General features: G+C 43.0%; 1 protein-coding gene across 1 annotated transcript in view; it reads right to left on the reverse strand.

The window, feature by feature from the left end:
• GRIK3 (glutamate ionotropic receptor kainate type subunit 3) overlaps nt 1–27,307 on the reverse strand; it is a 314,294-nt gene that overhangs the window by 21,655 nt on the left and 265,332 nt on the right. Inside the window, exons 11-13 of the mRNA XM_075604732.1 lie at nt 24,210–24,433; nt 9,793–9,911; nt 7,598–7,815 (exon numbers count right to left, since the gene is read on the reverse strand). Coding sequence (XP_075460847.1) covers nt 7,598–7,815; nt 9,793–9,911; nt 24,210–24,433 — 561 coding nt within the window. The remainder of the gene's footprint in view (nt 1–7,597; nt 7,816–9,792; nt 9,912–24,209; nt 24,434–27,307) is intronic.

Below are 27,307 nucleotides of genomic sequence, written 5' to 3' on the forward strand. Positions count from 1 at the left end.
ACCCAGTCAATGGGCCAGGCCTCAGCAAGACTACCATTTAAATTCTGTGCAGGCAAGCCGGGCCCTCCCCTTTGCTGGATGCCGCCCTCCTCCCTTCTCTCCTGCAGTACTGCAGGACCCTCCCCTTCCCTCAGCACCGCACCCTCACTTCTCGACTACAGGGCCCTCCCCTTTCCTCAGCACTGCCCTCTCCTTCCCTCAGCACTGCCCTCTCCCTTCTCTCCTGCAGGACTGCAGGGCCCTCCCCTTCACTCGGCACCACCCCTCTGTCCCTCCCTCCCCAGGCCTCCGCGGGCCTGCTGGGCTCTCCTATGCACCAGCCATGCTGTCTTTGTGTAACTGTCTGTGTGTGTGTCACCGTGTGTTTGTCACTGTATGTGTGTGTGCGTCACTGTCTGTCACTGTCTGTATGTGTGTGTGTGTATCACTGTCTGTGTGTGTGTGTCACTGTGTGCGTGCATCACTGTGTGTGTCACTGTGCATCACTATGTGCGTCACTGTATGTGTGTGTCATTGTGTGTGTGTGTCACTGTGTTTGTGCGCGTATATTGGGGAGGGGGGTTATTGTGGGTGAGGAGGGGAGAAAACATGGGAGTGGGAGAGGTGGGGGTGTAAGAGAGAAAGGGGGGAAGGAAAGGGTGACGGGGGAGTGTAAGAAGGGGGATGAGAGTGAGGAGGTTTGTGAGAAGGGGGGCGTGTAAGAGAAAATGATGGGGGGTTCTCGCAAGGCCGCCGACACGTGGATGGGTGGTGGAGGGAGCCCGGTGGTAACGTTAGTCCTGGGCCCCGGCAAAGCTGTCTGTGGCCCTGACGCTGAGTCTGATGATCAGAGGTCCAACTGCCTGCCTACAGTCGCTACCGCCCTTGTTCACATGACCGGTGTTTGGTGGTGAGAGATACTGAGGTCGTCCGTGGAGACCAGATACGTGCGGTGCTGTGGTAACACGTCTATGTGATATACAATACGTCTGACTCATCTGTTCTCCTGTATGTGTGATACTCACCTTTTACAGAATACAGTAATACATTTTTGTACTTACTACTATGAGACTTACCTCCTATGAGAGTCTTCCGCTTGTCCTTTTTCTGTTTACAATATGGAACAGTTTGTTACGTGTTAAAAAGTACAGTGCCTGTCAATGCACAGTGGAGTCCACCCACGGTGACTGATACGTTTTTATGTTTGCAACAATGTAAGGAATGTAATGAGAAAGAGAAGATCAGGTAGAGAAGTGAAGTTCACATACATGAGGCAGACTGAAATGCAGAGATTACAACAAAGGTCACACATTAACATAACATCAATTGTCAAAGGGAAAAGATATAATGTAGTAAAAAAAGTAACAGGTAAAAATGTCATGCAGCAGTATCATTTGTGTACTATTAAAGCAGCAGTTCAAGCAATATCCTACGTGGTTTTTTTTTTAAAATAAATCAGTTCTGTACTATGAGAAAATACTTGTAGCATTTTAAAAAAAAAAGAATGTTTTAAGGACATTTTTAATGTTTCTAATGTAGGAAGCATTTCCAAAGTGACAGCCCCTTCCCTTTCTGATAGGCTCTGCTCTTGAGCCCCGCCCTCTCTCTAGCAATGAACCAATTGTATCTAGTAACTGCCCAGTCATAATATTGCTGGACTACATTACCCACAATAATGTGCAAGAACTGAATTAAATAACGGAGCAAGCGATCGATTACAGGAGAACCGATCGATCTGCAGCTTAGCTAATCACTTGTCAGTGTGCAGATTGTATTGATGCACATATTGAATGGGAAAAAAATATATATATATATATTTTAAAACGGCAGCTTGAACTGCAACTTTAACTGCTGCCATGCAAGTTCATATATAAATTGATAGTATTTACAGGGTACCATTTGTGTTATTTGTAAACTGGCAAATCTGCTTAATTTCTAAAGGAAATGGAAAGTTAGTAAGGAAAGCGGACATCCAAGCATTTTTTTTTCCATTCTTTTTTTTTACCATTGGATTGAAGCCGGGGGTCTGCCGAACTGAACCCCATTCATGTGAGCTCCGAGGACACCCTATATCCGGAGATACTTACCTCTGTAGCGAGTTCTGGTAGCCGCTCCGCTAGCAGGGTTCAAGTTATGGCAGCGTTTCAAAGCTCCAGCTCCAATAAGAAGCAGTGACGTCATCCAGAGCGGCTTCCCATTGGCCTGCATGACGCAGGAGCTTTAAACTTTAAACCCGAGCTTGTTCAGCCGTCACCCCTTACAAAGGTAAGTATCTCCGGGATCAGATTCCCTCATTCAAAACGATGTTAAACGATTACAAGAATAAAAACGGCATGAATTGGTCCTTGAATGCTTGGAGTGAGCTGACAGATCATACAGCTTTATCCCATGACCTTATCGCCCTGCTCCTCTCTCTCCCCCATCCCATCCCCTTGCAATCCTTCTGTGCTGCAGAGAGGGCAGGGAATATGTCGTTAGACTTTGAGATGCACTGCAAACCATTTTTTCCCCCAGAAAGCTACTTAGAAGAATAAATAGTTGAATTCATTGCACATAAAGATTAATTGGCGTGAGTATATGTTGTGACATCTGCACTAATTTTCTGTTTCTATCTCATAAATGTTATTTAAGCAAAGTGAAGTATTTCTTTTTATTTCTAAGGATGAACATATCTATGTGCGTTATTATGTGTCTGAAATCCTGGACGTCCTAAATGTGTTAAAGCTGCAGACCAAGCAATATCCTACATACTGTATGTGTTTTTTTTGTTTTTGTTAATAAATCAGTTCTGTACTATGAGAAAATACTTGTAGCATTTTTTTAAACAACTCTGAATTACATTTTTAATGTATTATAATGTAACAAGCATGTTTCATTTCTATAGAAACCATTTACAAAGTCACATCCCCTTCCTCTTCTGAAACAGGCTCTGGCACACCCCTTTTTAAGCCCTGCCCTCTCTCTAGCAGTCCACCAATTGTATCTAGTGACTGCATGGTCACATGATTTCCCCCCACAGAACTTTGCATCTTTGGTTCTCTTCTGCTGCACTGACTGCCATTTAGTGAGCCCCCGAGCCGAATATTCACCGATCGATCACAGGAGAACCGATTGATAGTCAACCTAACTAATTACTTATCATTGTGTGGATTATATTTATGCACATATTAAAGGGGATTTTTTTTTTTTTTAAACAGCAGCTTGGACTGCTGCTTTAAAATAAATAAGAGCATAAAACTAAGTGGTATCACATAATGATCTCATTTGAATACCAAATTGTTTGCAAACAATTTAAACTATTGGCTTTATAAAATGGTAATAAGAATGTGCACAACATAGTTCTGTAATGATACTTTTGTTTTGTGTCTAACCATTTCATCTTTATTTCCTTTGCATTCTGTTAACTCTTTGTGTTCTTGCCGTGGAGTTGCTAGGATAAACGTGGTCACATATCCGGTTTATTTCCCATGTTAAATGATATGTTAATATTGCAGTATGTGAATTGACATGTCTTGTTTACAGGAACAAAGGGAATATGTGAAATGTAGAATTGTTCTATGCTAAGGACATCTTGTATTTTTCTATCTATTGCAAGTTAGGCTGCGCTTATACAGCCGGCGACGGCGGTGGGACCGATAACGTCACCCATCGCCATTGCGACGAGTTGTATTTGGAAGTTTAGGCGATGTCGCTGGATGACGTCATAAAAGGGGAGGGCAGAGGGACGGAGAAGATCCTGATTGGCCGCAAGGGGAGACCGTCGCAGAAAAAATCAAATATCAATGGTTATTGTATTGTGAGGAGGGTTATTGTACTGTGTGCGGCGGCGGTTATTGTGTTATGCAGAAATGTGTATGGAATTGTGTATATGTGTGTGTGTTATTGTAGTGTGCATGTGTGGGTTATTCTAGTGTGTGTGTGTGTGTGTGTGTGTGTGTGTGTGTGTGTGGGGGGGAGTTATTGTAGTGTGTGTTTTGGGGGGGGGGGATATTGTATTGTGTGTGTGTTTGTGTGGCCAGGGGTGGAGGGAGGAATGAGTGTGAGGAGGGGGGGATAGTCGAGAGGGGGGAGAGTGTGAGAGAAGAGAGGGAGTGTAAGAGAAATACATGAGGATAAGGGGATGAATAGGGGAGTGGGGCTCGCAAGGCTGCCGAGATACAGGTAGGGGGGAGGGATGAAAACTCTACTCCTGGGCCCCGGTAAAGCTGTTGGCAGCTATTCTGCTATGTGTTTAGAGCAGGGGTGCACAAACTTTTTGATCTGCGCTCCCCCTTGCTTTCGCGCCTCCGTCACCTTGTTTGGCGGCATCAAATGACACCGCAGGGTCACATGGCATGATGTCACACGGCCCTGTTGCCATGGAGATGGACGTGTGATGTCACTCCACATGACGCCGCGTTGCTATACGAGCTCTGCAGAATCCTGGTAAGTAAGTTGCAGAGGCCTCACGTGATCCCCTGACATTTAATTTAAATGCCTTGGGTAAGAGCGCGGGGCTTCTGCAACTGTCCACACCCCCCAAAACAAATCCCTGGGGGGCACGCTCCCCACTTTGCGCACCGCTGGTTTAGAGTAATGTGTACTTTATCCTGATCACCGAGTGCTCAGCCACAGACATAGCATCATCAAAATCGAGGAGTGGTTCAGTCAGTAAAGGCACTGACTCTGAGAACAACGACACTAAGTTTGTAGCAAGAGCACCTGGTTCAATTCCCAGTGTCGGCTCCTTGTGACCTTGGGCAAATCCCTTTATCTCCCTGTGCCTAAGGCACCAAAATCATAGATTGTAAATTCATCTGGGCAGTGACTGCCTGTAAAAATTCTGTGTGTTGTGCGCACTATACTGTAATTGTGAAGTGCTTTGTGTCCCATTAGTAGTCCCTATATGAAATACAGTTTTTATTATTAGGACAGGACAGTTGTTCCGGCTACACCCCTGTTTGAATAATGCAACGTGTTGTATGGGATTATTCATTATGCAAGTGGTTTAAGGAGCTAATATAGGCATACATATAATTGTAGTATTAAGCAGAAATATGAGTGCTCAATCTCACATGGGGGGAGGTTACCCTTTAAAAAAGATTTTACTTATCTATTTCTAAAAAAACAGGGGGAGAGGGGTTCATGTTACAGTAGTTCAATGTATGCGACACTTAAACAAAAATCCTACTTTTATTTTAGTTTCAATGAACAAGTAGATGGTGTACGTAACAAGCTGTAAAAGCAACATGCATGCAGTTATCCTAGTGTTTACATTTATTTCTTGTTACATTATATCTAGTTTTGTTACTGTATATGAAAGCTTCAGTAGTTTTCCTACGGAAACATAAGGGATAACATCAGCTGGAATTCAAAGCAACGTTCAACACAGTGAAGGGGAGATTTGGGATGTTTTGATGCCAGACTCCCAGGTCTAGTATAATAAATTGGGTGTATATTAAAAATGGAATTGAGACTTTATGGGAAGGTACACGGCTGATATGGATAATATTGGAAGTGGTTCCATATTTCTCCATGATGCATCTGTCAAACGTTAGGTGTTTGTTGTCTTGTTTTACGCCCTTTTGAGGCGTATTAGGTGAAATGTTATCACATCCAGATCTCCTTCATATGTTTACTGTTATAAATCAATCCACAAATATAACCCTATAAATCAATCCACAAATATGTGCACTTTAATCTACAATATGTAACATTATGGTTTGTTAAGTATGTTTTTATAATTGAAATATCTATGGGGGCCACAGAATGAGACCGCGTTATAACCGGGATTGCGTTATTTCGGCGCGCGGTGATTTACTGGCATCTAGACCTCTCTCCTCACCACATTGTTGTAGGTGGGTGTATGTGTCCGCTAGCAATAAAGCATTGAATGTTTAAAAAATGTGTGTTGTGTCACGTGACCCTCCTCTGCGACGCCGTGCACGAGAGCTGACAGCTGCAGAGAGGAGAGCGCGTGGACACAGCCCTATGAAGTAAGGAGAGAGCTGACAGTTGCAGAGAGGAGAGCGCGTGGACACAGCCCTATGAAGTGAGAAGAGAGCTGACAGCTGCAGAGAGGAGAGCGCGTGGACACAGCCCTATGAAGTAAGGAGAGAGCTGACAGCTGCAGAGAGGAGAGCGCGTGGACACAGCCCTATGAAGTGAGGAGAGAGCAGCTGCAGAGAGGAGAGCACGTGGACACAGCCCTATGAAGTAAGGAGAGAGCTGACAGCTGCAGAGAGGAGAGCGCGTGGACACAGCCCTATGAAGTGAGAAGAGAGCTGACAGCTGCAGAGAGGAGAGCGCGTGGACACTGCCCTATGAAGTAAGGAGAGAGCTGACAGCTGCAGAGAGGAGAGCGCGTGGACACAGCCCTATGAAGTAAGGAGAGAGCTGACAGCAAAGAAGAGTGAGATCTAGATGCCGGTAATTCCTCGCACGGCAAAATAGAGATATAGAGATTTTCACATCTCGGGAGCCACGCTCAGACTGCGTTATAAGCGTATTCGCGTTGTAGCGTATCACGCTATAATGGGGTTGAGCTGTATTTACTATTTTTATATCCTGTTCTTTATTACTGATATTTCTCTGTGCTGCTTTATACTTCCACTTATTTAGAGTTAGAATCTGTCTAAGCGGTGTGAATGGGTTTGGAAAGGACCAAAGAAGAAAGTGATTGTGACCTTATTGGGTCAAAGGGGCAGGGGTTATGTTGGAATTTGGACCCCAATAAGAGAGACTGAGTAATGTGATGAGACTGTGCAGTCATGAACCAACGAGGGATGGGTTAATGCAGGGGTAGCTAACACCTGTCCTCAAGGGCCACCAACAGGTCAGGTTTTAAGGCAATCCCTGTTTCTGGACAGGTGGCTCCATCACTGGCTCAGTCAAGGAATGAGCCACTGATTGAACCACCTGTGCTGAAACAGGGATATTCTGAAAACCTGACCTGTTGGTGGCCATTGATGACTGGAGTTTGCCACCCCTAGGCTTTAATACACTCTTTGATAAAGTTTCACCCAGGAACGAAACGCGTCAGAGTGTCCTTTCTGTGATGTGCAGCATGTACTATTAAAGCTGATTTTATTTTTACTACTTTTTGGCTGAACTCCAATTGCTGTGACTGTCACCACTTGCTAATCTCTGACTTTAATGCAGAATGGGGTTAGCTTGAAGAGGATAAGCAAGATGTCTAATAAAGGTAAAGGCAAACACACCTGCAGTATTCTTGTGAGAACAACACAATGTTTATTGCTAAACTGACCGACAAAGGTAAAGATGTTTGCTACACGATTACCTGACTATCCCAAAATCTGCTAACACAGAAACAAGACTGTCCAGCCCCTATATACTGTACTAAGCCACAGAAGGAAGATAACAGAAAATAGCTGACAGAACATAACGCCAGTGCGGAGAAATGCGCAGAATGCTGTGTGAAAGATGTAGAGCTAATGTTTGTTTACAAGTTTATATACCGGTACCTTGAGAGAGATTCTTTGTCTAGACGAGGGGTGCGTGTCCTCATCACACTGAGCAAGGCTATACTATTAATCCTAATTGTGTGCTGCATGCTTTAAATAAAAGAACATCTACTTTAAGAAATGTCTTTGTGTCAGACTCGCCTTCATTATCTCACCTTGAAGAAATTCATCGTGGCTCCATCAAGGACAGTCCCATATTCTATCCTTGTTTGTTTCGCTAAGTCATCTGCAGAGCCGATGGGCGATTCCATTCTCTCGACAGTGAGGAAGGCAGCGAGGTTGGCCGTGTAAGAAGATATGATGATGAGTGTGAAAAACCACCAAATTCCACCGATAATCCTTGTGGACAGGGCCTTCGGCATCAATTCAGAGCCTAACATGGGGGATATAGGAATATAGAAATTGATGGCAGGTAAGAACCACATAGCCCACCTAGCCTGCCCATTTTCCTATCCGCTGTGAAACCTCAGACCCCTGTTTGGTCTACAGAGTTCTTTCATAGACAAGCATTTTCTGCTGCCCACTGTTTCATCTTTGCCTGAATAAGTGGATTGTTGTTGTTCAGCCTAAAATGACTTTCTACACTTAGGTTGAGGGATATTTATACTAATTAAAAGGAAGGCAAACATATGATATATTTTTACTTATGAAGTGCTGAATATAGAATTTTGCAGTCACAATGATCCCTCCCCATAGAAGCTACATTCTAATTTTGATGTCTGTGGCAAAGGGAGGTAAAGTCAAAAGGAGAGTAGTCACTGGGATTTGAACTTGGCTCACCAGCCTCTTATGCAGAACTGGCACCACTACAATAATCCTTCAGCACATAGAGCTAATTGGAATAATTATCTATGAGTGTAATTGGTCCCAGGTGCTGGTTTTATAGGATGACACAAATAGTGATCTTTTATATGGCGTGCCCATGAATTTGTCGCAGGGTTCCCAAAACGTAAGCGACAAAGTAACATTGTCACAGGGGACCAGGACTAACACACCAGGGATCAACTCGCCAGAGAAAACTACAGAGTTAATAAAAACGAATTTATTGGAAAATAATATCCACAACTGTTCACATACATAAGACATACACTCTCAACTGGGTTAACTGGGGAACACCCTGCAGGCCTGGGTGCCGGGACCTCCGTGAGGAGATTTTCCCCATTCTTTTTCCACGCAGTGTCACACAGGAACGGAACTTCAGACCTGGAACCGGTGCTGGAACTGACACTGGAACTCACTCACTCTAACATAGACACTGGCACACATGCCTAAGGCCTCAGGCATGGTCAGCGCTTACACGCTGACCCATGCTGAGGCGCGCTTGCACTTACCTGTGAGCCCCTACAGCCGCAATGAGAGCGGCTTTAGTAGGGGCTCACCTACGCTTCCGCAAGCGCGCGGAAACGTAGGTCTTACCAGAATTTTACATTTCAGTGCTCGCCGGAGCGCAGGGCCGGTCACGTGAGCGGTTCGCCCAATGAGGGCGAACCAGCTCCGTGACGTCACTGGCCTGCCCGCCGACACGCCCCCGGACGGCGCGCTGTCTAAGGCCAGGGAAAGCACCCGCTTTCCCTCAGCCTCAGCGCGCCTCCGCACGCCAGCAGGAACCCTGGCCGAGGCCTAAGACTAACTAACTAGGGCCTCCCTCCCCACCTTTTAACCCCATAGAACATCATGGATACATTTAGGGAGGGTTAAGGCAAGGTGCCTTCAATATTACTTAGCACCCTGATTGGTCGGTGAAAATGCAACATTAAAAGAGTTACATAAAAAGAGTAACATGGAAAAGGTCATTGGTAACTTGTAACATTTCCAACTGAACACAGAATGAACTCCTGGTCCCTGAAGTGATGGAACCAGGCTACACAACACATAGATGTATATATAATACAGATGTGTTATTGACAGGTAGGGGTAATGGCAGGCTTAACCTTTATTAAAAGCAGCCATATTTACCCCTACCATCACAAACATAATGGATGTAGTTTGTGTTTTCATGCTAGTATGGCTGTTTGTACTGTAGCAGCAACGCCATCAAGGCTCAGATCTGAAAACCTCAGCACATAAGCTGTAATTCGAGCTACAAGACAAGAGTGTTGACAAGCATTTCTGTAATTGCTCGAGACAACTCTCCAATTTCAAAAAGCAATGTTGCTTCATGACAGCAAAGTTCCTCTCTGGTGCTCTGTGACAGGGAAGGAGACAACATTATTTCTTGTGCAGTTTTGCTCTTTCGTGACAAGAGCTGCTGGGTCTTATCTTGCAGCTGTCAGAACAGAACAAAACGCTCACTATGGCAGCAAAGTAAGAACAGAAAGAAAAAAAAGGAAACTAGAAATGGGACCCTTACCTTGTTGCATCAACGCGCCAACTGCAAACCAAAAGCTGTTTAGGAGGGTGAAGTTATTTTCGACAATGTTGGTTCCTGGGTTGCAAGGATGGGCATCGTACCATTCATAGGGACTGAATCTGTAGCAGGGAGTATTAGAAGGGAGTTTAATTGGCATAGTAACACAGTGATAGCTGGGAAGTTATGCAGCGATGCAGCTAAACCTGCAATGCCATCAAATAATTTCTAGTGCTGACAATTTGTGTATATATTTTTGTTTATATAGTGCCAACAATGTATCCAGTGCTTTGTAAAAAAAAAAAAGGCATTAGAATAATGGGAATTATAATATAATAAATGTATCAAGCATAAAAGCACCCGATGGAAAATTAAAACCTGTCCTGGAGAGATTACAAGTGCAGCATTGTACATGGCGTTTACAGGCATTATGCCCCAAAGGGCTTACACTCTATTTTATTTTACCTACTATTCACAGAGATAGTTACACAGTTATGTACGTTGAAAAAAGACATATGTCTATCGAGTTCAAGTTTTGCTGAATTCTAAATGCGTTAGATATTCATCCAATCTTTGTAATTATCAATGATCTCAAGGAAGTGAACTGCAGGGGGAAAGACAAGGGGGGGGAGTGATGGGGGGCGCGGCCATGGCGTCACCTGTCAGATTTGCCCTCATTGGCTGAACTGCCGGGGAGCGTGGCCTAGCACTCCGTCGCTAGTATTTAGCACAATTTTCATTTCTGCAGGAAAAACTGGCCACCCCTTGCAGCGGGCCCAGCCCCATTGAGGGGCGTCTCTTGTCCTCGCAGTGTCCGCCATAGTGGGCGCTGCAGTAGGCAGTGGGGACCTGGCCTGAGACCGGCCGGGGAGGAGACCACATGCTCACCTGTGGAGGGAGGACCAACTGGGCGGCCGATTACAGAAGTTGCACCCGATATCCAATCGAGCCTAACTTCCGGTATCGACAGTGTCTATTGTATTGTATGTTCACTGCCACTAAAGTACCCTTTGCTGTGGTGATCCCTTTCCTCTACTCTCAAGGGATGTCCCCGTGTCACTTGTACTGATGAAGTGACGTCCCTCAGTCACAAAGACTACTGTCTGCTGGATGAAAGATGATGCCATTAACACAAGGTCAGTCCTTCCCTTTTAGGTACAGTAATTTACTGAGCAAATAGAGCTACAGGAAAACTCTTATTCAGCATCAAAGATAAAAGCCATAATACATGTTATGCTATGAAGAGAACTCTGAAGAAAGACTTTTGAGGTCTTAAATAACAAGTATGAAGAATTGATAAACCTGCAAAGCATGTGATTGCTCCCAACAGAACTTTGTCCTACAATACACCAGAGAGATGCAAGGTTTTGTAGGAATTCAATGTCAACTTGCATTATTATTACCAAATAGAAAATGTACTATATAATAATGATTTCACGGAAAGAACATCTACTGGAATTTGCAAAAAAGGTCGCAGGTTGTGATAGCATTCAAATGACAAATATAATAATATTAATTTCCCTTATATAGCTCTGTACTGTACATAGAATTTCAGATACACAAGTTCTCATACTGTAAAGCTTAGAATCTAATTTTATACCCAAGGTCACACAAAGCAGACATTGGTATTCAAACTGGGTTCATCCACTTCAAAGGCAGTGACATTAAAGGTGCAATCCCACATACAAGGGGGATGTAGTGCATTAATAATGTGCATAGTATAATGTTCATCATATAAAATGCATATCTTAAGTGGGATAAAATAGTTATGCAGGATTTTGGCAGGAGTTTGTCAGGAGATTGGAAGGGGATTGAGCCATGTATTCTTGACACAGCAATTGATATCAACTTGGCAACTCTGCTGGCAGCCTTGAAACCCTGTATTTGAACACTCAACTCTACTAAAGTAAGGTGCACAGACATGTCGTTGTAACCTACATTTCTGATAATGAACCTGCTACTTATCTCAATTCTGTTCTTTACTGTGGCCTCATATAAATGTCACTCTTGCATTATAAAATCCACACATCAACCACCACTCATTCTAATGGCAAACATCGCAACCTTACAGCCTGCAAACAATTACTCAAATTTCTATTTAATCTGTTACTCTCATTAGAGGGGATATTTAACTCAACCGAGGTCGCTCTTTTTCAACTCTATTCCATAGCCCTAATAATGCCCCTTTGGAATTAGAAAAAGGGCCATCTGTAGCCCATATAAATACTGGATGAACCAAGGGCATGGTGCCCTTTGCACAAGCCTTAAACCATAATCCTCCCTGAAGCATAGCTAGCTACCTCCTAAAACCCTTAATGCATCTCTCTCCGTTCAGGGATACTCCATTTTTAGGTCAAAGAGAGGAGGAGGGGTGTTATTTTATATTGAAGACTCCATGCTAAATTGCCCCCAAGCCAATCATCTTTTGAAATCCTAGTTGGTAAAATTTGTCTCCCCCTCTCTAAGCCCATTCTTATTGCATGCAACTCCCGCCCCCCCCCCCCCAAAAGCCCCACATCAATCCCTGACTGATATCACCCAGTTTCTTGGCACAATTTACTCTTTGAATGTTCTTTGAATGTGAAGAGTGAGCTGTTAGTTCCTCGTGATTTTGATATCAATTGACTTGACCCTAAAAACAACAACATTTGGACACAATTCAAGTTCCTAAATTTAACCCGACTAATTTCCCAACCCATACGGTCAAACCTAGTGTAAAAACTTGCAACTATTCCTTGCTAGATTGGATTCTATCCTCTTTTTCCCAAAGGAATCCAATCCTTTGGTATTCTATATGACATTTTCAGTGACCATACAATAGTGTACTGTCTATGGAAAATCAAGGCACCCAAATAAAGCCCTAAAGTTTTACTCACTACAACCAAAACCATCAATAAATAAAATAAATCGGCAAATAAACACCATCATTGAAAATCAAAACACCAAAAATAAACCACTATTAAAAAGCAAACATCAAAGAAAACCCAGAAATAAACAATTAAAAACACCACCAAAAATGCCATAATACAACATGAAAACGCAAAATACATAGCATAGAAATTGAAAAAAAAAAAAGCCAAAATACATACAGTATAAAACACATTAAAGCAACCATTTGGCAAAACAACCAACGCTTCGTACTGTATGTATGTATGTATAGCCCTAAAGGCTATTTTACCAATAAAAATACAGTGAAAAAAACTGTAAAATAAAAATAACATACATTCATTTTTTTTTCTTACCTTTAGATGTTTTCACCCTCCGATTCCCATGGTCTCTGCAAGCTCACGAACCAATCCACGATCCGAAACAGCAACGGCCAACAGGTAAAGTCCAAAGTCATTTTCTTCTTTCTTTATCTTCATCTGTTAATTGTAATCCATTTGGGTGTCTTCTATCTTCTTCTGTATCTTCTTCTTGTTCTTCTTCTGTATCTTCAACCATCTTCATCTTCATCTGTAACGCCCTTGTAATCCTATTGGAGGAGGTCTTCACTACTCGGCTTCTTGCCGTCAAATGAGGCTGCACATAGGCCTGTGATGTCACATTTGATTGGCATATGGTTCCAATGCTATCTGATTGGCTGTGAAAACCATGTGCCTCTTTTTAAAAAAATCTTTTATGTGACGTCATGTAAAGGGAGTGAAGCCAGCTAATCAGAATGGCTGTGCTTCCTTTCCCTTTAACATGACGTCAAAAAATCCAACATGGCTGCCATCACATGGTACTTCAGCTAATCAGATTGTGAGAACTATATCCCCAATCTGATTTGTTGTAGTAGACCATGTGACAGTCAATTTTTGGAAAGGATGCGACGTCATCCAAAGGGAGTCACATGGTCAACTACAACCAGTCAGATTGGGGATATAGTCAACACCCCCCTCTCACGTCTAACTGTAAGTCTCCCAACATACCACTTAGATTGTAAGCTCTCCGGGACAAGGATTTCCTTTCTTATTGTCTGATTTTGTTGGTTGCACTTATTGTATTACAATAACTTGTAGTGTATGGTCTTCTTTATAAAGCGCTGAGTACACTATGGGAACTACAGTATATAAAGATATACATACATACTGTACATACATACATTACCCAGGGCTACTTTCTTTTGACCTCTGTGACTTTGTAACCAACATTAAAGTCTAAGTTCTATGGGGGAAAGCCATTTGATTAAAAAAAAACTCACACTGCCAGCTCTTTATACGGTAAGAAAAATGTTTTATAATAATGAATATATTTTCATATTCATATCTACATCTAAAATCACATCTTTATGCTTCTCATTGCCAAATGCCACCAGAAATTAGGTCTTTGAATTCAGTTCCCGAAACAAAGTATCCAGTTCATTTGCATCTACAGGTTTCATATACTGTATCTCATTTAATTAACCGCTAAAGATTTCCATCCCATCTCAACGCCACAGTAGACCTTTTGTCAAAGTGAAGCGAGGGAACGTGGTTAAGCAAGAAGATCAAAGGAGAGATCGGATACATAGAACTGGGCACATCCATGTGAGTATCCAATGTCAAAAATAAAATCAGAGAGAATATTCTAAAAGTTGTTACACAGCAACTTGAGCACAGTGAAAAGACTTGTAAAACCCATTAAAATGAGTCCGGAGACATAATGAAGTGACATTTACACTGTGTTCAATCCATCTACCCATGCAGGTTGTACATTAGAAGTCAAGCCTGTTTGACAATTACCCTCAGGCTGGCTTCCATCTCATGGAAGGTTTAAGTAGAGATATAATTTCTTATTTAACACAATCCTTTTTTTCAGGCTTCCTTGTCCTGACACCGGGAAAAAAATGTTCAAAATGTTCAAAGGACGCTGAGCGAAAAAATATGATTTGGCATAACAGTTATTCGAGCATAAATGACGTCTCAGGGGGGGAGGGGGTCAGAGTCTTTGCCTGTTGGATAGCAAGACTCGGGAGAATTATTCTTCAACTCTGTGCTAATTAAGATTTAACCCTTTTAATTACAGAATACATTGCATTGCTGTGCATTGCTCTAGCATTTGAGAGGGGCACACACAGTCCCTTCCCAGATGGGCTTACAATCTATGTGTTTGGTGCCTGAAGCACAGGGAGATAAAGTGACTTACCCAAGGTCACAAGGAGCGGACACCGGGAATTCAACCAGGTTCCCCTGATCCAAACTCAGTGTCATTGTTTACAAAATCAGTGTCTTACTCACTGAAACGCTCCTTCTCCATTGAGGCCATTAGAAAAATCAGACACATAAGTACTGTAGTTTAAAATCACTTTCAAAAAGTGTATCCTGACATTGTAAATACTGCAACCTGGGTAACGCTGCCCTTATCTCTCCCTTATCGCAGTCTCTCTCCTAAATGAGTCTCGGACATGATCCATAAATTTGGCTCGGAGTCCCTGAAATAACCTAAAACAGATGACTTTTCAGACATTCAAAAGTGTTTTCAAACTGATTTTGTTTGGGGAAAAACTAAAACACCTTTCACTGCTACAAGGACTGGAAACGCACTGCTCTGCAATGGGGTAAAACATGCCGCAGCCTCCCAGACAGTGGTGTAGGTAGACACGGCGGGACCCCGGGCAAAATGTTTCTATTGCGTTGGCACTTGCCGACTGCACATGCACGAGCGGCACTTGCTGACTGCCTGTGCACGATCGGCACTTGCTGACCATGCATGCGCAATCGGCGGTTGCCTGTCACCCATGCGCATGCGCGACCGGCAAGCTCCGATCGTGCATACGCGTGAGCGACCGGCAAATGCAGATCGTGCATGCGTGGTGGGCCAGTGCCGATCACGCATGCACACGAGCAGCCGCCAAGAGCCAGTCGCCAAATATGTCGGGATAAATATGAATTGGTAACCCTAGTGAGCGGGCTCCCAAGAGCGCGGGTCCCCAGGCTTTGCTCGAGCTGCCCAGGCTACAGCTACGCCACTGCTCCCTCCAATATAGAACTGCACCTTTAAAGCAGTTATTTGCGACTGAGCTCTCCAAGGAAGCACCATGCTACAAAATGCCAGGTTGTTAACAAGTAGAAATAAGGAGTTATTTCTCCAGGGAGGGTGTCCTACAAGCCTCTGATATGAATGCAAATAGCAAGCAGTCATTTGGGTCTAATGCTTCAAACTCTTAAGGGATTAAATGCCTCGGATTCACTGGCACATTTATAAGCATGGAAGTCTCATTATAAACAAGTATGAAATCCATCCTCTTCCACACTCCTTAATAGCCCCTGAGTTGGTTTAAAGTAGCATTGACCTACAATGATAGCATCAACCGTACCCCTAGTGCATACTTCAGACTCATGTTTCTGTATTGACAACCGGCTAATCTTCCTTACGCTGTTCTCCAGAGCACAGCCCTGGGATTTACTTACAGCACTATGTGAACGTACTTTTCAAGAAACCAGCGCTCTACCTTAAACCTGTTTCTATAGCTAAACTTCCTGTGAACAGAGCTGTAGTGTACAGTATGTGGCAATTTACATACTGTAATAAAGAGATAGGCAGAGCATGTCTACAGCCTTAGGGATGAAGGAGCGGCTCAGTGAGTAAAGACACAGACTCTGTCACTGAGGAACCTGGTTCAATTCCCAGTGTCGGCTCCCTGTGACCTTGGGCAAGTCACTTTATCTTCCTGTGCCTCAGGCACCAAAAACATCGATTCTAAGCTCTACGGGGCAGGGACCTGTGCCTGCAAAATGTCTCTGTAAAGTGCTACGTAAAACTAGCAGCGCTATACAAGAACATGCTATTATTATTATTAGTAGTAGTAGTAGTAATATTATTACCCAACTTAGACTTGTCTTTAAATCAGCCCCAGTTTTATAACATTCTGGCAATGGGGGGTTATGCTCGAACACAATATTTGCCCAAAATCTAGGGAGCCAGAATGACAAAAGGGGTATACACACTGGGAGATAGAGAAACGTTAAAGGAGGACACGGTGTCAGATGCAGAGAGGAATGAGTGCGTGGAAGCCAGAAGGCATTGCAGTTTTCCTGCATCAATAACCCCATTAATATAATGCACTCTATGGGATATTTATTCGATGACGGGATTCTTTGGGTACTGTAACCTTGCTCCTCTTCCTTTGCACATTGAATGTAGAACAGGGGTCCCAAAGGCAAAACAAATGCAACTGGAGGGCCCAGTTGAAAAAGTTTGTGACGCCCTAGCACAGCATTTCTAAGAAGGCAGAGTGGTGGAAGGATGGACAGGTAGGGGAGGGAAACTCGGCATCTTCGTATGTATCATTGTATTTATATAGCGCCAATCATGTGCGCAGCGCTTTACAACATTACAATAGGAGGTCAATAATGTACAAACAATGGGAACACATGCGACAGGTAAATGACAACATAAGCCTAAAGGAGACCCTGCCCCAAAGAGCTTACAATCTAAATGTTATATTGGGAGGCTCACAGACACATTAGGAGTACAAAGTGCACTGTTAGAAGTGCAAACGGTATAATGCAGGTGATAGATGCATTGTTGTTATTATGTTTAATTATAAAGTGCATTGTTAAATAAAATAAGCATTATTCAGGGAGTTATAAATAAACAACGAACTGGTATAAAGAACCAAAGTATATCTATATAGATTCCCATTAAAAGTTATGTTTTAATCACTCAATACTCATTACACACAGTATGTGCACCTTGTCTTTTGGTGTGCACACAGATAGAGATATACTTTGGTTCTTTATACCATTTTATTTTTGTAGTATTATATCTCAACTGTGTAGCACCCTATTTAAACTACAGTATACTCTTTTTACAATCCTGAGTGGGTAACACCTCTGTTAGTGAGTTATAAACTAAGCCCATGAAACACCAATGTCCCTTATTTATATTACTGGAATCAAAATGCCAAACTGTGCTAAGGACACAAAATAGACAATATGACACACAGCGCCTGAAATTGAGTGTAACCTACTAGTACATCATGAAACAGATGCTCAATATTAGAGATAGGCAAAAATGTCACGCAAGATCTCCAATATGGCTTATTTTGGAAACATGCATCTGGTGAAAAAATATGGAAAGATACGAAACTTCACTAGTTATAACCAACTGTGAATATCTTTTATATAACCCTTTGCAAATATACCACTCTTGACAAATATTTATTACAAACGGTTGGCAAATACAGCAGGGCCCCGGGCATACGGCGGGTTCCGTTCTAAGGGCCCACCGTATAGTGAAAATCACCGGAAAGCGGAACCGGCGATTTTCAGTTGTGCGCATGCGCAAAAATGGCATTTCCCCCCTTGTGCGCATGCGCAAACCGTCATTTCCCCCCTTGTGCGCATGCACAAACCGTCATTTTCCCCCTTTGTGTGCATGCGCAAACCAGCATTCCCCCCCTTGTGCGCATGCGCAAACCGTTCTGCGCATGCACGGCGGTGGAAACAGCCCGTTCTGCGCATGCGCGACCTCTGGGCAGACATGACGGCCCCCTTCTCGGTGCCGCCGTATAAGCGGCTCGCCGAAAAGCAGGGCGCCGAGAAGCGAGGCCTTGCTGTATACTGGTGAACGTTTGGCTAGTTCCATGAGTGTTCTCATAAATAAATGTAGAACTGCTCATTTAAAAAAAAGTTAACTCAGCAAACAGACCTCACCCTAATATTTGGCAAATTTGCGAATGTCTTCACATGTTTCTACTCAATAGGGTTTTTAAAAAAAAAATGAAATTGCCATACTGCCGATCTGGGAGCTAGTGCATGGAAACGTACATTTAAGTCAATGCACATTTCTACTTCCAGATGAGCTCTATCACACTTAATGAATAACCTCCAATATATCTAAGAGAAGTCTATGCTATGGAGAAACATTACGTAGGTAGAGATACTCGAAAACAGACTTTAGGACTATAGCATCAAAACAGAATTGTATGTATCTACTGTACATACTGAAGGAAATCTCCCCATTAATGTTCAACAACATAGGGCTATAAAAGCAACAGATGACGTGAATAGTGAAAGAGAGACGTGCTCTAGACTGTGAATAAATCAAGCAAAGGTTTATGAAATGAAAAAAAAAGACAGTGATGGAAACCTCATTTCTCCTTTTCCTTTTAGTAATCCAGAAAACCTGCCCCTATCAATTATTAGGCGCAGTTATCTTCCTGCCGGGCATCCGCAGGGCTGCAAAACAGGGATTCGTCCTCATTCCATAAATATGGATTAGAGATCAGAATAGCTGCAACCTGCAAATCCATTATAGATCAGAACAGTGCGAGCAGGAAGGTGCAGATGTTTGTTCTAAGGTGGAGATTAGCTGAAATACAGCTTCAAAAAGGTTTGGATGGGGGGAAATAAGGGAAACCAGCCTTGTTTGTAATATTCATGCAGAGGTAGAACAACATACCCATTAATTCTCCTCCCCCCTCCTTTCCTTTCTTAAACTGAACACCTGCTCTTCTTGCATAGGCTTGTATTATTTACTGCAGAGACGTTGAGTGGGCTTGTTAATGCATTGCTGGTACTTTACAGACATTTTATGGGCTACCATGCTTACTGTATGTAATGGAAATAGCACCCTCCGCTTAGGAATTAAATTAACATATATGTTTTTCTACGGATAAGGACAGAAGGGAATGTTTTAGTTAAGTGGATCCTGTTGTGTGCTAGGAGTACTTTTATAGGTGACATTATATTATAATAATATTTATAGTACACAGCTCTGTGCATATCATTCTGCAGGCACAATTAGTCCCTGTCCTGAAGAGCTATCAATCTAACGTTTGTGCCTATGGGACATGGAGATAGAGTGATTTGCCCAAGTTCACAAGGAGTTGTTACTGGGATGTGAAGAAAGGTCACGCACTTCGAAGGAAAGGACATTACCACTCAGCTGCTCCTTCAGCCTGTGAGGTTCTCAGGTTGTTAGAGGACAGAGGCAAAAAGAAAGAAGTAAATGACAACAATGAAGTCAAACTAAATGAATTGTTCTCCCTGTTCAGTATGGTGAGAAGTGGGACAGTCAACAAATGTATCGACGTCTACTCACAGGTATACAATCTGATACAATGTTAACTAGATGTTTACCCCTTCTCACTATATCGCATAAGGGCCTTTGTGAGATATGTTGGGATATACACAGTATATCGTGACACTGAGACACTCCTTGAGAAAGGGCTGCATAGCCTGAAACGCGTGGGAGAATTGTCCAGTACTGTCTTCATGTTTTTTGTTTTTTAATCATGTAATGATTAAACTTTTTTTATTTTTTCAACAACTGGTAAGATGATCGGTGCTTATTTTTTTGGATCCTGCTGTTCAACCAATTTTTTTACCTACCTACACTGGTAATAAGTTGTGTTAGAGGAAGTAACATTATACGTTACATCTGTGGACAGTAGAAAACCTTCCAAAATAGGGGAACACAAACAGTATGTAAAAAAGTAACACACGTTTATTGCAACCAACATAACAAATGATAGCCCAGAAAACATATAAAATCAATAGAAATACAGGATTCCCATCCATGGACCCATGAGGTAAGCCTAACATATATTACATGGGAAATTGTGAGTACTGTACATGCATTGTAATGCTGATATTTGCTGCTAAACATTATGAATTCCTCTTGGATTCTACTGTATGTACCTGTGTACATTGAAACAACATCTATGTCCCCAATATTAGTACTATTAATACACATACAAGTTATTGGCCAGTGTATAGATCTGAAATGGAGACAAATCTCATCAACAGTGTCACGTACAGTTTGAATCAAACTTAGTCCATTCAGATCCACGTTGGGGAAAAAAAGAAAGAAAAGAAAATTATTAATTACTGTATACAGAAAAGGCAAAGAAAAGGAAAGGCGCCTGTGCACACGGAGACTTTCTGAGGAGGCCTGTTGTGCTGTAGAGACAGCATCTGCACAAGAATCAAGACTTCTTTGACCAATATACTGTAACTGTGATATATTTTTCTTCTTTTTTCTTTTGCTTTTTCTGGGTAACTCTCCCTCTGTTCGGTTAAGAAATGCCTGGGGTTAAGACAGGGGTGCCCAAACTTTCCCCCTTGCGCCCACCTGTCTGCTCTCACCTTCCTACTCATGCCCCATCCTTACCTTGTCTTCAATATCACGGTAAGGGAAGTTGCAGAGGCCTCACACGACACCCCCCACCCCCCCGGAATTTAATTTAAGTGCCTTGGAGAAGAGTTGGCCTCTGCAACCCCCACCCCAGCCCCCACTTTGCACACCCCTGGGTTAAGAGAAGAGATGCTAGCCCTGCCCAGTAGTGAGACAGAGGTGCTGTCATAGGAGGGTAAATTAGGCAGAGAGACGTTTGGGAAGTCAGGTTCCAGGAGTGCCAGAAGTCAACATGGCAGGAGAGGTGAAAACTCGGGGAGTAGAGGTAGGAAATGTGCTTCCCCTAGTATAGCAATGGTCAGGTCCCTTTATTACAGTTCTTAAGTAGTCAGGATCCCATAGTTTGGCCTATAAGACAGATGCATGTCCCACAGAAGGGAATTCAGACATACCCCAGAGGGCAAGGAATAGAAGCCCCAGGATGTCAGAGCATCTGCCTGGCAACCAGATTCGTTCTCAGAAGTAGGGGAGCGTAGATGTCAATGTTGTGTATAAAAAACAACATAGTGCAAATACACTTTGAGTACCGGAGTTGAACGCACACGAACCCTTTATGTGTCTGATTTAGCATGACACTATGTACAGTAAGTGTTCATTTTATATATTTATAAAGATTGTTATATACTTTTACGGTATCACACTATTGTTGGCTTTCTTGCCTATATCTACACCCAAACTATCACGGATGGTGCCACCTGAGTGAGGTTACTACATTGAAGTGGAAACCTGAACCTATGCACACAAACATAACATAGTCCAGTACTCAGCACAGCTTTTGAGGTGCCTTTTTATTTCTACCATTCGTGAGAAACCTCTTCATGTCTTCCCAAACACTTGGTTTATAAACTTTATTTGCACTAGATTGTTTTTGATTTTTTATACACAACATTGACGTCTGCGCTCCCCTAATTCTGAGAACGAATTCTGCTGTGTGGAGTCCCAAGACCATCCATTGAAGGGTTGTTTTGATCTGCATTGTTATATATCTATTTCACTATTATCACAAGATATAGCATATTGTATGTCACTATATCTTTCTACTGTGTGTGCTTTATATTGCTATTAGTATTGCACTTTTATTTACACTTTTTTCACACTTTACTGCACTAGTTAGTGCACTTAATATTTTGAGCGCCAGCCCTTTCTGTTGTTTCACTGGCAACCAGATTCCCATGTTTTAGTAGTAAATACCCCCTTTACGAGGTGGCAGTTCCACAACAGTGAAAGTCTGGTTCAGGTATATTTGAGGAAGTGGCAGTTCCCCAGCAGGTATGAATAGTGACAAGTAGATGTCTATAAGTGGCCAGGATCAGATATGCAGTTACAGGGAATGTTAACAGAAGTCATTCCAATACAAAGAGAGGGAATGCTAAGAGGAGTCATTCTTAAGGCTGTGCTTATAGTGCCGGCGACGGCAACGATGACGTCACCCGTCGCAATTGCGAAAGTTGCAATCAGGTTTGCAGACGTCGCTGGCTACAAGGGGAGTGAGGTCAGCAAGGGGGAAGGCAGAGGGGCTATGTGATTGGCTTGTAGGCAGTCACATGGGGAGACCGTCTCTGCAAAATCAAATTCTAGTGACTACAAGGATTTTGGTAGCACCGTTGCGTCCACTCACGCGACGGCTTCCATACAATTGCTTTGAAGCGACGTCGCATCGCCGGCACTATAAGTGCAGCCTTATACTGTACACAGAGATAGAATGTTAACAGGAGTAATTCCTATGTAATTTGAAGCGTGCTGTCTAGCAAACTATACAGCTGAAGAGTATTGTATGATGATGAATGAGAAAATCTAAAATGTCTACCAGCCTGTATTTACATATAGCTTTATGAAGGACGCTGCAGGGTCATGTGACGTGCACGTCGCTATGGTAGCGCGCGTCAATAATGCTGCGGGTGGTCATGTGACATCCCATGACCCACAGTGTCTTTTTGATTCCGGGTCACAGGAAAGGGGGGACGCGAGTGCTGGGGCTGGCACACAGGGGGGGGGGGGGGGCGCAGCTCAGAAGCTTTGCATACCCCTGCCCTGCACCACTACATTGATGTAACTTCCTTAGGGATTCGGGCAAGAAGCTTACAGTACATCTTCATAATCAATTCTTTTTTCTTGTTGAGAACTACATGGATCTGAACGGACTGAGTTGGATCCGAACTACATGTGATACCGTCGATGCTATTTGGCTCTTTTTGAGATCTATACACTGTGCAATATCCTGTATAATATATATATATATATATATATATATATATATATATATATTAATACTACTAATAGATGTTATTTGGATGTACCCGGATACATAAATCACTTGTACAATTAATAAGGAATTCATAGTGATTAGCAACTGTAATATCGGCATAGAAGTGAATATACTCACAATATCCACTATATGTTAGGGCTACCTCATGTAACCAGTAATGTGGATGCTGTTGTTTTATTTGATTGAAGAGTGGCTCAGTGAGTAAAGACACTGACTGGCACTGAGTTTGAAGCAGGGAACCTGGTTCTATTCCCAGTGTCACCTCCTTGTGACCTCGGTAAGTCACTTTATCTCCTTGTGCCTCAGGCACCAAAAAACATAGATTGTAAGCTCCACGGGGCAGGGACCTCTGCCTGCAAAATGTCTCTGTAAGGTGCTACGTAAAACTAGCAGTGCTATACAAGGACATGCTATTATTATAGGTCCTCTGTGCCATAATTAGTAATGTTTGAAGTACAGTAATATACTTTTGTTACTTTTTTACATTCTCGTTTCGTGCACCCCTATTTAGGAAGGTTTTCTACCCTCTCAAAGTACATGTTTTCTTTTGTGCTGCATATACATACCTTTCAGGGAGCAGGATATTTTTGAGACAGACATCCTATTGATTGATTAGAGTTTGTGGATTATAGTGTTATATATGTTTGCTGCACAGACCTAGCTGTTTATAATCTATAGGTATACAGTAGGTCGCACGTACCTGAAGAAAGTTGGTTGGAGGCAGCACTCAGTTGACATAGCACCCCAGGTGAGAAATCCTAGTGTGGCTCGACTAGGCTATGCAATTTAGAATAGGAATAGAGATATTCAGAGGAAAGGTCCACAAGTAGCTACTAGTATAATGGACACGCAATTTCTATGCTCTGATCTTAAATACACCTACTAATGTAGTGGGGGATTCTCTGTGCTGAAGGGAGTGATACTCTCTACAAAATAATGCAGTCTCCCAGAATCCTCCAGTACTCGCCCCTGTGCGAGTCAGGATACCAGGCTTGCTGGACTACATGGTCTGACCCAGTACTTATACGGATATCTGAGGCCGCCTTACCTGGCTATAACAAACAGCACACAGCTGACACCCAGGTAGGCGAGGAGAATGTACAGCCAGATGTCGGGGGACAGCGGGCTCAAGAAGGAGAAGACGCTTGGGCTAGTGCCGTTGGGTTTCCTGTACAGGATGCTGATCCCCAGCGTCATGAAGGGCTTGGAGAAATCAATGACCTTCTCACGGACGTGGGTGATGGTGAGAGGAGCCACGGCAAGGTCGGCTTTCTGAAAATACACAGGGAGACTGAATGGTAATCACATGCAACTGCTCTTTCTCACTGGTAAAGAGCATGATATCACTTTATTCTCCTATGGCACGAACCGGGGAGTCGGACTAGGCAAATATATTGTAAGCACACAGCTTAACCCCTTTGCTGTCAGAGGGGCCCACAATGCATTGAAAAGAAATGTCATAACGTGCAGAACAATACGTTGCTGGCCCCTCTCGCAGGGCAGAGGTTATTGGTGCATTCTGCCATTTACAGGGTTCAAACCTTAATGCCAGCACCTGGCGCTCTTAACCCACTGCACAATGGAGCATTGATGTACTGTATGGCTGAAATCTATTAATATCAGCCAGGTTCTGTGTATGGATCCAACATCACAAGTATCACATACAAAGAGACACAGCCCTAAGATCCTCAGTATTGCCAGTCTCCTTCTCCTCATGGGACTCTGGTCCATTTCTCGTGGTCTCACTCTAACTCCTGCATTCTGATTAGTAAAAGCCCTGTATGTCTGTGAGCAATAGTGACCTGGAGCACCAGCACCTGCCCATGATGATATTGGAGCTCAAACATGTTCCCATAATACAGCGCAGCAGAGTTGCTATACAAAAGAAAACATTAATAGACTGAGAGCTGAGATGTGGCAGAAATGGACAGAGTAGAACTGAAAATGGAGGAAGTTGAGCACCATTAATTAAATGTACTGATGGGTTTTAAATTAGAACAACGCAATGTTTATCTGGTGTTTTGGCTTTGCTGCATTCGGCAAACAAAATAAGTAATTACCTTGGCAACTGTATTACCCCGTATGCAATATAGCAATGAAATATAGCATGCTGGCTGCTACAATGAGATGCGTGCAAACACATTAATTGTTATGTGACCTAAATCTGGGAAGCTGTGCTTTCATTACATTTAAAATCCTTAACGGGAACATTTGTTTTATGGCTTGTTTTAGGGTTTTTATGGCTCCTCAGTTATAAGCCATTTCTGTGTCTTTTTTTTTTGCTTGGCGTCTGTGTGATGCCTTCTAGTTATGCAGTAGGACAGAGAAATGAGTGCACGCTCAGAGGTACGGCTACAGTGGGTGTGATTTCCCAGGGCAGGCTTGCACTTTAAAGGGGCAAACCCACTTAGCCCACCAAGGGCTAGATTCACAAAGCTCCATTAAATCAGGGATTATAACGTGACGTTACCCAAATCAGGAACAGAGGTTATTTTCCATGAGGTTATATCTCATTAGGATAGGGGCGTAACGTCACATGAGTTTAGTCCTCTTCCAATAACGTGATGTTAATGTTATGGCAGTCTTGGTGTTACTCTGATCCAGACCCTGAAATAGGTGTTTAACTCAAGTTGAGAAAAAGAGGAAAGGCAAATAATGCTCTGTTACTTAACTCATACCTAACTGTGGAGTTACAGCTATTTTCACCCTGTAAAAGTCCTATAACAGAGTCTGGATGCGAGTAACGCCAAGTTTAGGTATGACATAACGAACGTAACCTTCAGTGCTCACGGTAACCCTAACGAACTTTTGTGGATGTGCTTTGTATTATAACATGACACTTGCATATCATTTGCATGTAATTACCACTAACGGCCATTCTAGTTTACACAACTTTACTGGTCTTTGAAGATATTTGGTAAGGCTCCATGTGACGCCAACTTAGGTTAACGTCGCGTTACGTCTCTTAACAGAGCTTTGTGACTCTGGACCAAAAAAGGAACATTTTGTACCCAGCTTAGTCGTGCCATTGGCTTTTTTTAAACGCTCTTCTGCCAGGGGTGCGCACAATGCATGCTAATTGAAAAATAGGACAACAACCACCAAGCATTAGTGCCTAATTTCCCAAGCACCAAAAAGCAATCAGGTTCTTTATACCCCTTTGACATGAATAGTCTGCAAGGTGTTTTACAGCATAATGCTGCTTAGTAAATATGTCCCCCTGTGAAGTCACTGCCAACTCTTCACTTTGCTGCAGCTGTAGCACTGTGGTCCTTATGCATATAACATCTTACCAATCAAACACTTATATTAGCTTATCTATACTGATGCACATACACGTGACAGGAGGAATATCTTCCCCTAATACCAGATCTATATTGTTATGATTGGCGTATTAACCCGTTCACTGCTGTGCAATGCCTTGCAGAACCCCTCTGACAGCTGATTTCAATAGCTGAAGGTTTTAACCAATGGGTGCTGCAGACAGTGGTGTCCTAACATTGACATAAATAGTCCCAATGGCTACGGCTGGTTTTCATTAGGTATCCCACCTGAAAGAAGATACAGTAGCTGATAAAAAATATTTTGGGGATCAAGTCCAGCCAATCATTTTTTGTCAAGTTCCAAATTTTTGGTCAACATACAGCCAAGGTTCAGCGTAGTGGGGAGGAGAAGCAGAGCGATCAGAGGAGGGAGGTAAAGTGGAGAGGGGGGAGAGGAGGAGAAGAGGGGGAGAGGAGGAGAAGAGGGGGAGAGAGGAGAAGAGGGGGAGTGTTTTTGCAGTTTGAGTTTGTGCCTGTACATGAACAAGGGGCACTCAAAATTGGCTGAGCACAGGAGCTATACAGGTGACCCAAACCTGGGTCACCTGTACACCCCCTTATTAACAACAATAAACAACTTCATGGTTACAACTTTGCATTACAATTAGAATGTGTATGTGTGACGGGAGAAGTCTCACAGTAGCCAGGATTCATTTCTCCGGCCATAGGTCAGCACCGCTGAGCATCAGGCGGCCCCAGTGTATGGTCTCTTTATGTGTCAGTGGAGCTCTTATACCCCTGCGGGCAGTCTCAGTAAGTGTGGCTGCATGAACATGAAAGGGGAGAAGGTAATGTGGGTGCGGATCAACGCTTCCTTACCCAG

The sequence above is a fragment of the Ascaphus truei genome, chromosome 6 (assembly GCF_040206685.1).
Source record: "Ascaphus truei isolate aAscTru1 chromosome 6, aAscTru1.hap1, whole genome shotgun sequence".
In the NCBI taxonomy this organism is placed as follows: domain Eukaryota; kingdom Metazoa; phylum Chordata; class Amphibia; order Anura; family Ascaphidae; genus Ascaphus; species Ascaphus truei.